Source organism: Neoarthrinium moseri (assembly GCF_022829205.1).
Source record: "Neoarthrinium moseri strain CBS 164.80 chromosome Unknown scaffold3_Wmoseri_CBS_16480, whole genome shotgun sequence".
Lineage (NCBI taxonomy): Eukaryota > Fungi > Ascomycota > Sordariomycetes > Amphisphaeriales > Apiosporaceae > Neoarthrinium > Neoarthrinium moseri.
Window position 1 is genome coordinate 535,936 of NW_026055117.1, and position 12,134 is coordinate 548,069.

Below are 12,134 nucleotides of genomic sequence, written 5' to 3' on the forward strand. Positions count from 1 at the left end.
CATGGCCAAACCAAAGCAGGCGGGCAACGTCCCCAATCGGCCGCTCTATTCTCGCATATCCTACCTCTACCAGGCAGCCTCGTACTTGAGTGGTACACGCCAGGGCGAGCAGATTCAAGCTCCTGCACAGTGCACCGGCGCTGCCGACGGGCTCACCACTGGTCTACAGGAAGACAAGACCAAGTCGCCAGGAAATGCCATCCTCATGCAGTCCGCTTCCCGCCGTTTGCTCACGGATATGCGGTCCACTTCCCTCAAGGCCCAGATCCGCCTGACCTCTGCCGTGAAACAGAAGGTCTGCAGATATTGCGATACCCTCATGGTGGAAGGCGAGACTTGTACCTCGGTCGTTGAGAATAAGAGCAAGGGTGGCATGAAACCGTGGGCCGACGTCTTGGTCATCACCTGCAAGACATGTGGTGGACTGAAGCGGTTCCCCATCTACGCCCCGCGACAAGGAAGACGGTCATTACGAGCCGCTTCACACAAGAAGCCACAAGAGACACCCCCAGCCGATTGTCAAAGCACTGGCTGAATGTTGCAGACCAAAGAATGCTGAAAGCGACCACAGGGCGACTTGCGTTCGCTCTACCAACCCGGCTCTACCTGCACCGCTCGCCTTCATGTCGGTACCCATCTAGAAGAGTCTGCTGTGTTGATGCTCATCAACGAAGGCACGAAGCCGTTGAATTCCCCATACCGGCTTTGGATACGTCGTCAAAGCACGATATGACGCCGCTAAGTCGGGTTGGCGAGCAAAGCTGCGCCGGATGTTTCGAACATGCTCTTAGTTCCCCTTGAAGCGAAGGGCCCTGGTTCTAAATGTTGCATCCTTCTACGGCATGTTCCTAAGGATACAGGCTTCACCGAGAGGCACTCTTTGGGTGGATACAGCACAGTTAATCCCTGCTGTCAGTCAGAGAGGCGGCCGGCATCTTCGCGTTGACATTGGACATATCTTTTGATATCCTGCGTCAGATTACCAATGCAGACAGTTTGTACTCCGTGGGAAGGGAAAAGTGCCCATTCCATCCTTCCAAGACTCGGTGCTCTTCCAAGCAGACTTAAGAAAGCCAGAGCAGACATTCAAGCGCGCCGAGCTACACCAGTTTCTTCTCTGCGGAGACGCATCGTCCCCTGCAAATATCCCAACCACATATTGAGGTTGCTTAAGGGCAACTAAAGTCCAGCAATCACTTCGGTGGCGTTCGACTGTGATTTTCAAGACAATTGAGTTATGGATCAGATCCAATCAGAAGACAGTCCCTGACCGAGCTTTGGGTCCATTTTGGTTGGAGTGAATAGTAATTCAAGACGCTGCTCTGTGCGACCTCTCCATGCGTCGTTGATGATAGATTACGTATAGCAATTCGGTCCCTCGTGCAGCCGGTTGCTTGTGCAGTCGAGTCCCTGTGACTCAGCGGCGCGCGTTATGTGGTATAAGGCCGGGCTACAAAAACCACGATAACCAGAGTAAAAATTAAAAATATTGGATCTCGCGATCCGACCATAAACTGTCTATACCTAATCAGGAAGCGTGGGTTAGTCCCTTTTCCGATCCTGTCAGCAGTAGACAGAGCGAAGTGGATAACTACAAGACACTATAGTCACCGGTCCAATGACGATCCGCCACACCCCCATGCCTAGCTGTTGACCACACTGCATTTGTCAGTCACCATGACGAACCCACGATGAAAAGGAGTATAATCTACCCGGTGGACCGAGCTCGAGCTAGGCCCTTGTGCTTGCGGCTCGAATAAAGCTGCCGTAGATCTCGGCAATCTTGTAACTACCGTGGTCCACCAAGACTACCGATCTTCCTGAAACAAGACGTTCTACTCTTAACTTCACTTCGAAACCACGTTGCACCATGGCTGGCAAAGGACCATTGCTTGTGTTCGTGGCAGCGCCAGCTGCGGGTCATGTCAACCCGCTGCTGCGGGTTGCTTCTACCCTGATCAAGCAAGGCTTCGAGGCTCTGTTCCTTTCTTCGCCCGAGTTCCAAGATCAGATCACGCGAGCCGGCGCCGAATGGTCTCCGCTGGAGCCTTTCGATTTTTCATGTTTCAGTCCTGCTGTAATTGCTGCGCTTAATGTGAAGAGTGAGTCCCTTCAGCCTTTACCTCCTGCATTTTGCAAGGATTCTGCATTTTAGAGTTGTATGCCTTGCTAAACAGAACCTTGGGGGGATGAACATGGTTTGCTGACTCGTGATACTGCAGTGCCATGCCAACTGATGGCACACGCCTTCGAGCATATATTTGTCGCTAGCATTCCTAGGCACACGCAACAACTCCGGAAGGCCCTCGAGATGCTTCACCGCCGAGACCCCGCGAGGCAAGTTCTGGTGATACATGAGTTTGGAGCCATGGCAGTACATTCCTTTGTAAGTTGTTTTTGTACGCTCAGTACCTGGGTCGAAAGGCTATATCCAAAGTGCCTCTTATTCAATGCATGCCGGACAGCACTGTCTAGATCCCTCGAGCTCCCGTGCCATAAAGTGGATCGATGGAAAACTCAGCACATTATCTTCTACACCGTGATAACCCTTCGGGTCATGGAGTCCGGACCGGAGACTTGTATGACCAATTCTTCTTCCCGTGGTTCTCTGAGTGGGGGAAGTCTTGCAAAGCTTATGACTCTGGATTGCTCTTGCAGCCATGCCCAAGGCTTCATCATACCCATAGTTGACCTCATGCACGATATAGCGTGTACAGCACAGACGATGTTATCCGGGAGTTCTACGAGTTGCACTGATCAATATTTGCGGTTGACAAATTGCTGACTACTCCCACAGTATTTCGGATCACCCTTGCCAGAGGGCTATACATCCTTTCCCAAGACCATCTGTCTCGGTATAAACCCGATTCTATTCGACAGTGAGGTTACAGGTTACGCTGGACCCGGCCTGCCTTTCGATGACACGCCGACAGGGCGGGCCAGGAACAAGTACATCCTGGAACTTGTCCACAATTTCGCGTACCGGGCACTGGGCGACGCTCACATCCAGCGCCTCAAGGAGACAGGCTGCACCAGCTGGCCCGAAAACTTCCGCCTCGACGACTTCTGCCTGACCTCTGATATCTTCCTCCAGCTTTGCGGGCCCAGCTTCGAATATCCGGATCCGACTCGCAGCCCCAAGGTTCGGTTCATCGGCACGCTGCCGCCAAAGGGAGTAAGCCCCGATCTGGCGTACCCCTCCTGGTGGCCCGAAGTCACAGGCGCCGCCGGGGCCGGGAAGCAGGTCGTCTTTGTGGCGCAGGGGACGCTCGACCACGCGCCAGAGCGGACGCTGCTCCCGGCGATACGAGCCCATCAGCACCGCACTGATGTCATCGTCGTGGTCGCCGTCGGCCAGCGCGGCGGCAAACTTCCCGACGACTTCCCCGTCCCGGTGAACACACATGTCTTGGACTACTTCCCATACGACGCCGTGCTGCCCTACGCGGACGTGTTCATCTTCAACGCCGGCTACGGCGGCGCGAGCCATGCGGTCGGCAACGGGGTGCCGATGGTGGTGCTCGGCGAGCTGGGCCAGGAGAAGGCCGAGGTCGCGGCTCGCATCGAGTACTCTGGCCTCGGCCTGGTGATCCGCACTCCCGAGCCGGTGGTGGAGGAAGTCAAAGATGCTGTGGAGAGAGTGCTCGGGGATGAGAAATTCAAGAAGAAGGCACTCGAGCTGCAGAAGGAGTCGAGGGAGCTGGATCCAATGGCACAGATCGAGAGGCAGATCGAGGAGTTCACCGTGTAGGGGTAGAACTTCTCTAAGACAGCGGAAACCGGCCCGCCTCCTTGCATTAATAGTTGCTTAAAGATAGAAGTCTAGACGTATACATAGACGCACATACCGGCTGCATATAGAAGGGTTCATAATATACTATAGACGTCGAGCATCCTCAAGCATCCTCTCAGCAAGCCTGTCGGCTGCCTCGTTGATCCTCCGCCCCATCCCCTCGAAGATCCACCACTGCACACGAATCTCCTCCGCGGTCTCTGCCCTTGTCCATTCTGTCATTCATAGTGTAAGTGGGTTTCTTGATATATCCGCGTTATCGGGTCCGCAGTTCGCCGGCCGAGTTCATGGAACATTGACCAGAAGGGGACAACAAAGGCGAATACGTTCGACTCACCCTCTTCGCGCTCCAAGCTGAGCAGGAAACGCATCTGCTCCGGGATTGTCATGCTCCGAACGCAGACCTCGGCCCAGCGATCCAGCGACCTCTCTACGCCTGAACTGAGTCCCGGGCCCTTGTAGTCCGACAGCAGCGCATGCAGCGTGATGTTGAAGAACAACCCGCGGAGTTCTGCGTAGCCATAGCGATTCTTGGCGTCGGTCGAAGCCGAGAGTGCCGTGTTCAGCGCAAGATCAATGTACAACTGTTCAGGGTCGTTGGGGTCGTCCGTCTGGTGCTCATCGTAATCCGACAGATACGCGCTCAGTATGACTTCCAACACACTCAGGGGCTCCGGCTGGGCCGGCAGCTCGGGCAGGTACTGAAAATACAGCGCAGACGTGCGGCGGCCATTGTACATCTCGGTCGACATGGCGCTCGCTCGGACAGGCAACGAGCCAAGCTTGAGTGACGGCTCACCCTTTCTTGCCCGGATGTGTTAGTAGATGTTTTGACGGCTCGAGCACCACTGCATTCACATATTTCCTTGTTGTCAATTATCTCCTGACGGAGGATGGAGGGTGTTTCGTGGCACAATTTGAATTTACGCAACAGCGCGTAGTGTGTTGATATTGGCTCCTGACACCACGCTAGATATGGAACATCTGTCTCACTCGACCATGTCTCTAACCTAGGATTCGGATGACGTGTAAACCACATTGAATTGGACGGCATGATTGGCTACCCCAAATCTCCTTTGTGGTCGACTTGTTTCAATAGAGACCATGGTGTTCACCTCTCGTGCCGGCGTGGAGGCCGTGCAAGCCGGGCAAGCATAGGTATACGCAGATCGTCGGTCCGATATACTGGCTCTTCATCATCGAACCTTCAACAAAGATCTGCATAATCATGCTTTACATTGAACAACATGGGGGAAAACTTTCACAGCATACAGTGTTGCCTTTGTTGGGTCAAAGGGTTCTCTTGAGCCAACTTATGAATGACAAAGAATTCGGCGATTGCAACGCCTCAAGACACATAAAACGGCCTCAGGTGTATTCTCTGCCGCAGTCAACGGAGGAGCTTAGATACTTACACTGTTCTGACTTCCTCTGGCGAACTTTCCTGCCGAATCAGTTCCTTCAAAATAGCAGCTCGTCCAAACTCCATATCAACGCTCTCTTCCAACTTCGCAATTTCCCTAGGGGGTAGGTATCTAGCCGCAACCAAGAACCATCGATACCCGAACTCATATAACCGCGAGGAGTGTGGGTGCGACATCTCTAAGAGACGCATGCTTGTCAGCAGACTACAGAGCGCATCTGAATTCCAGCGTCGCCGCAATACAGGATGGTGTGACTCAAGGAGTGCCGCGTGCAGATCCGCGGCTATGAGCTGCTCCCGCAACTCAAGAAGAACATCGTCCCATTGTTCCATATGCTCACAGGCGGCTTGCGTTCCTTCATGGCTATCAGGCAGGTGGCGAATTGGCCGGTGACATTCACAGAGTTGATCGGCCGTATCATCCCTTGCGGGATCTGAGCGGTCAGTCATTTCTGCGGGCTGCACTTACCTGTCTGGTACTGAGCACTAAGTGGCGAGAGAAGATGCTCCGCGTGAGAACATCAGGAACTAATATACTCAAATGCCTGGGAATATGTAATACGGGATGCACAACCCAAGGTTCAAGTTATACTCTTATGCAGTCCACTCTGGCAAGATAACAAAGCCTTGGTGTCTTACATTACCATTGCAATGCTAACAATGCTATGTGAGGCATTGTCGACTTTCCGTAACTCGCCGTCTCTGTCATCAGTAGTATGCAACAAACAAGTGTTCATGTTTAGTCGCTGAATCAAGGAGGCAGGGGTGAATCCATATCAGTTACATATATCATAATTCGTCTCCAGAAATCGTCCAGATACAATCAACTTGCAAAGACAAGGTGCTCTACGCATCGAAGGGTAACTGAATATATGCCCCCCCCCCCCCCCCCCCCCCCTCATGAAGCCAAGCCAACTAAGTACCACAGAGAACTACCACATTTTGTTCATATCAAACATGAACAAACTTAGATGATGAAGTGTCTAGATCCAGATAAATACATTTGGCAGGAAGTAAGAACCCAGCTTGCGATACTACGTGTATGGACTGCAAAACCTTATGATGATCAACGCGCAACACTCTTGAATGGAGATTCCTCGTCTATGAACAACCCATCTCTTTAAAAACCTCGAGAGAAGATACTTCGTGTTTATGGTTGTCTTCCTCTAAGTAGTTCCATCAAAGGACAAATCCACAGTGCCACAATCCCTCGCCTGATCCGGATAATATGGCTTTATCCCACTGGTATAGCAACAAAGAACTCAGACCCAAGTCGCGTATGCTCAATTGTCGATGAAGAGACCCCTGAAGAGCCTAAGATCTGTCAAGTGTGCAGCGGTTCATCGTGCTTCGGTGGCCGGAAACCCAGTGGCGTCCGGACCGGGTAGGCAAAGGCGAGCTTCCTGAAACGGAACGGGTGTACTTTCGGTAAACATCAGCCAAGGAGCAACGTTGTATCACGGGTTCCAAATGTGATTGAGTGGATGTTCCCGACACTGCAGTCCGGTGCATGGAGCAGGAGAGCCTACTGTCCCGATAGCTTCAGGATCCATGCTTGCGTATAGTGCTGTCAGCATTCCGCGAGGACCCTGTTTCTTGATCTCACCAGATGGTCACCATGAAATCATTGTAGTTTAATCAAGTCCTGCAGGGACAACATGTACATGCATCGTATGTCGTATATTGCTTGTGGCACGCGCTTGGGCTCGTTATCCTGATACAAGCCCTCCGTGCCGAGCCAAGGCACATCGCGATGATGTGGCGTATATTGTGTAACTGATGTCAGCTTCAATCTCATCTACTCGAGACCGTGACGGTCCAACGAGCTGTGTGCGTTACCTAACTTATGACGGCATGCTGTGCTAAATAGATAACCAACCACATTAACCGGACGAGCCGCTTTGACCTGCAAATTCGTAAAGATGGGGAACACAGCTGGAAGTAATTCAATTGGTATTCTTTTATGATTACAACACGAGATAGTGCTGTGGCTCAAACTGAGGAATACCCCTTTCTCGACGAAGAAGAGACTCATGAACGAACCTCAATCTACTATTTCTCGGTATCGAGCCCAGGTGAGATTCCCAACTGAGACAATGAGATATGATCAAGGATTACCGGCTCTCTGCTGGATGCGTGCCGTGCCTGCCGCCGGAATTAAGGGCCCCCATTATCATAACGGCCGTTCAATATAGCATAGTAGATCGGGACCGGTTGGCGTGCGCCTTCCAGCTGACCCGAATGCACCCTCAAGCAGGAACGACGAGGCGGCTACAGTAGCATGAGAAAAGGGGTAGCGCTTGCGCGCATCCAGGCTCTTGGGTCAGGTTGCTCGGATCTCCAATGAGGAACCTTCTTTCGTCTCTTCCTCCGGAGTTCAAGGCGATGTTCGTTTGGTAGCATGACACTTTGATTTACCGCCTCGCATGGGCAGAGGCGGATTTCCTATTGACATAATGGACCTGGTTATACGCCGGCATGCCAGGGCAGCATTGGCTGCTCCCTTGGCTGTCATTACTCCGGAGTGAGGCCAGACCGGCATTAGTGGAGGATGATGGCGAGGAGAATCGTGTCGCTTCCTGGCCCTTACTGGTCGTCAACGTGGTCGATGTAAGGTGCCTGTCACGCTCTTACACCGCACACACGCCAGGGGATGAATGGATGGTTGGTATTTCCAGGGCAAGGACATCTAAGCAGATCTCATACTCCCACATCCCGAACCCTGCGTATGCAGCCGTCGGCGGGAAACACGAACACGAGTTGATCACCGTCTAGAGGTCAATGTAGGGTCGTCCTCTACCGAGAACTAGATATCATGCTGTTGCGTACCGCAGTCGGTTTCGCCTTCCACAGCCGCATACAAGGCTGTGGGGCAAATATCTGTGCCTGAAGGAGGCAGGCTCCAATACGGGGTGGCGGATCGACTGTCAACCTTCCCCGTTTTGCCAGATTATATTCTTAGAAATCAACTGCGACCTGATCTGCGAACGCAAATAGTCGCCGGCCCATAGGGGCTGAGAGGCTTTGCAAGGAATCAGGTTTTCTCACTGCAGCAAGAGCTCTCACTATCTCAAATCCGTAAGTGTAAGTCTTGGCAAGTTAGGAAAGTCGGAGGCGGTCAATAGTCGTGGCATGTCCAGGTAGGCCATCTTCCAGGTCTGGCGATGCGCTGGCTCTGTGCGAACCACAAAGGGGTTAGGTGGTCCCTCTATTGGTTGCGCATCCCGTCAGGATTTCCCATTCTGGTCAGGTAAAATGTCGCTGCTGAAATGCCTGTAACAATTTCGGAATGTCCCAGCGCTCTCGATCTCATCAAATGATATGTCAGAACGACAGTTTTGTGAGAATTCCTGGTACGGCTTCTCGATCTTCCGAGGTCAAGGCCAATTGCTTTAACTAAACCAGGGAAAGTTGTGACGCAGTTCATAGGAGGTTTGTAAGGGGTGAAGTCCTTAGTGTCACGCGTTCGCGACAAATATTGGGGCTCCGTGCCATGCCTTGCCCCGTAACGTCTGGAAGATTGTCCATCTTTCGAGTTCGGGTCCTGGCTCTAAGCGATGACAAGGCTAGCCGAGAGATTGCCACTACGACGAACGAATTGATCAAAGTGACTGCGAGTATCTGTGTAGTACATATCTCACAGGATGGGAATTGTCAAAATTGGGATGACGATCTCCCGGAAAGTAGGCAGACCGGCAACGTGGTCGATGGATCATGACCAGTCAAGTCTCCTGCTTCCATTGCCCAGGGACCGACCCCGTTGCGGAGGGTTGCATCGCGAGATTTGCGATTTGGAGCCGCGCGGAGAGTTTTCGCCGCCCCTGTCGGCAGTGTTGAAACACTTACGTGCATATGACATCTTGAGACTATTTGCCATGGGTTGCATTGGACCAAGATGAAGCGCTGCTGGGTTAATCATACCCCAACCATCTTTGAAGCTGTGATGGCTGAACTTGGCCATTGGGCACGGAGGCTTTCACCCGCATGATACTGGCCGTTAAGAGACGACCTGCATTATATGCTGGAGCCTCTAATGGATTGTATGAATTGCCTGATAGCCTGTTGGCCTTGTGAGCCTTGCTAACTGATGGTCTTGAAGGCGGTCTACAAGGACGTGGCGGAGGCGACCAAACAGTCCGAGTATCGAATCATACCAGCATTGTAGCGTATGCTTGAAGATCTCTGCGGCTATCAATAGACAGCCCGAATCCAGTGAAATGCCTATCCTAGGAAGATGGCAATCTCCTGATGGGAAACTAGAGTGGGCCCTCGGCGGTCGACACAACGCCAAAAGAGCATGGGTCTTAATTGTGTAGCCTGGTAGCCTAGTAGTGGGCTCTGAAGGGCACCGGAACTTTCCCGCGGAGCACCGCTTATGATTCGTCAATCGCGTTCATTTGAGCCCTCGTCATGCCAGGCATATCCAATCCCACAGACTTTGGTGACAGGGATGGGCGGAATATTGAATGATAAGATGCTTGGGCATCATCAGCAAGATAGGATGGGGTCAAAATGAACGGCCATATATGGCAAGGTGTCAGTAAAAGCTCGGGTTGGACAATAAATCATGAGGCATATCGAGAATATGCCTCGTGGGTTGAAGTGTGCTGTCTTCAACATTTAGAGCGCTCTGTTGGGAGACGTGTGCGGCAAGAACGAGGATGATGACTTTGACGCATGAAGTCTCACGGAAACTTCCTGTAGTAAAAGTTCCGTGCCACGAGCTTCAGAGGCACAATGAGAGCCGTCCTTGTTGAAGAATGATTTATACTACTGGGACAACAAGATGTGAAGCGGGAGGATCCCAAAATAGAAAGCATGTAGAGCCTCATAGCTAAAACACCACCGATATAGAACACTATGTAAGCAGTTGGGGTTTCCAGAACAGAACCTGTGAGCTATAGGGGGAACAGGTCATGGATTCCTCCCAACCGGTTGGTGGGGCGGGTGCTGCCTAGTCGAGCAGCCAATGTTGACCGTTATGAACTAGCCAGTGGTTTGTCATCTAGCCTTCCACGGAACCCGATCACGATCGTAATACGCAGATGGATGTCGCGTCCGCCACGCCAAGGCGCGACTTTAGTGGTGACCCGTACCAGACTACCACCGACTCCACCGTGTATCTTGGAGCTGTCATCTGAATTCGGTGTTTCAAACGTGGTCCGATAAAGAATTGAGCCTCGGGAAGAGATTTCAGATACTCTCGGAACGTGCAGGTTTCTGTACAAACATCAGGCCTCATCGTGTGGGTTTGCTAGTTGCGTCTTTCCGAGAGTTTGCTGGGAGAAACCAGATATCCTTTGATCTGGGCTCTCACGAAAGACAGCGGGACTCGTCTGAGACAACGTCATCGGCTGAAAAATTGACTTCCAAAAGACCGGCGCGGCGACCAGGGGACGAAGCACGGTTCACCCTTCGGAAGGTGACAGCTGACTCGAATACCCGCGACAGCTAACCTCTCCGACTTCTCATCCACCCAATTTGTCCAGTGTATCTTGGGACCAGGGTGCTTGCTTAAAAATCCTATTATATGAGATGACATAGAGAAAAAGACGGACCACTTTCCCGGAGCATTGCCCTGATTGACTCTGAAGTTGTCCAGCAAAGGCCTTATTCAACCACACACTACTGCCGGCGCGAAAGCTTCATCAGGATCCAGGGGGTGCTCAGGAACAGGCATTTGGGACAGGGATCGCAGCTTTAAACCAGAGAGAGCAGGGGGGTTAGGAAATCCTTGGAAAGACCTTGGCCTAGGCAAGCTAGGATATCTTTTGTACCAGAATACTTGCACGTCTGCAGTGCGGATGTTACAGAGAGGACGACCACGGGGGAGTTGGCCGATGGGTGCGCGCATTTGCAGCGGCACGGGCTTACGGTCTTTGCCATTCTCGAGGTTCAAAGTCCGTGAACAAACAAGCTGTCAAAAAGACGGTCTCGCTATCAGCCTGCTAATTTCCTCTTCCAAGTTTTGGGCCATGTGCACCCGTTTTAATTCCTGCTCCTGCTCCCAAGCCTTCAGCGCCACGGCTGCTGTTATTGGACTGCCCCTCGCGGACTTGCAGTGAGGTACCGGGTCCGTACGAGCAATGCAACCTCACCTGCATCCCAGGCATGCAGTTGATACGATAGGGATGGGAAACCCACCCGAGGACTTCAATCTTTGCCATACCGAAAGGAAATGCTGATGCCTACGACACGAGATGTTGGGCCTCTCTGCACCTTGTCCATCGAAAACCATTGAAGCGGCTCAAGACATGGCTGGAAATAGTCCCTTTCTTCCTTTGAGATTCAAGAGTCCTATTTCCACGTGAATACGCGTAAAAGGGAACGGCCTGACATGGTATTTGCGCTCCACCAAATCTGGGCCCGACACCATGGAAACGCCAAATCGAGGATTATCGAAGTCTTGGTCAGGGCTAGCAAACCTGAATTGACGGTTGCCCCATAACGAGAGGCGGAATTCTCAATTGCACATGAATCGTCCCGCAATCTATGGTCGTATAGTGATCAATGATTGCACAGCCCCGGAGCAGCACGCTGGATAGTACCCCGAAGCTTCTGTACGTTCCGTGTATGTAAGACGCAGGGGACTTCGAGATAGCAGGTCGGCAGCGGCTTGGCTGGCGAATGGATAGATTGGAGAGTAAGCTGTAGGGTCGGTCTCCCGTGTCACCGTGTTGAGCCCACGGAACGGGCGGAGATTAGTCGTTCCAACGGCCTTTACCGTCTCCTTGCCACCATGGCCGCACCTCTCGCCAGGATGCACCTGTAGGTGGCTGGCCGTTGTTGAGGATAATGTGTGATCTGACTTGCAGATTCACGTTGTTACTGCAACTATGTATGAGAGTCGACAGTTCGTACGCGTGTTACCCCTGATCACACCACCCTCGCTCTGAGTTCCTTGGGCCTGGGGCTCTC

The 12,134-nt window shown here is 52.3% G+C and overlaps 3 protein-coding genes across 3 annotated transcripts; 2 read left to right on the top strand and 1 right to left on the bottom strand.

Moving 5' to 3' along the window:
* Position 1: 1 nt before the first annotated feature.
* On the top strand, positions 2 to 535 carry JN550_001541 (uncharacterized protein; the record flags this gene model as incomplete). The annotated part of the gene is made up of 1 exon (XM_049312736.1): positions 2 to 535. The coding sequence occupies one exon, from the start codon at positions 2 to 4 to the stop codon at positions 533 to 535; it is 534 nt and encodes a 177-aa protein (XP_049176392.1).
* Positions 536 to 1,870: 1,335 nt separating this feature from the next.
* On the top strand, positions 1,871 to 3,751 carry JN550_001542 (uncharacterized protein; the record flags this gene model as incomplete). The annotated part of the gene is made up of 3 exons (XM_049312738.1): positions 1,871 to 2,102; positions 2,223 to 2,386; positions 2,798 to 3,751. The coding sequence occupies 3 exons, from the start codon at positions 1,871 to 1,873 to the stop codon at positions 3,749 to 3,751; spliced, it is 1,350 nt and encodes a 449-aa protein (XP_049176393.1).
* Positions 3,752 to 3,877: 126 nt separating this feature from the next.
* Positions 3,878 to 4,545, bottom strand: JN550_001543 (uncharacterized protein; the record flags this gene model as incomplete). The annotated part of the gene is made up of 2 exons (XM_049312739.1): positions 3,878 to 4,008; positions 4,131 to 4,545. The coding sequence occupies 2 exons, from the start codon at positions 4,543 to 4,545 to the stop codon at positions 3,878 to 3,880; spliced, it is 546 nt and encodes a 181-aa protein (XP_049176394.1).
* Positions 4,546 to 12,134: the final 7,589 nt, after the last annotated feature.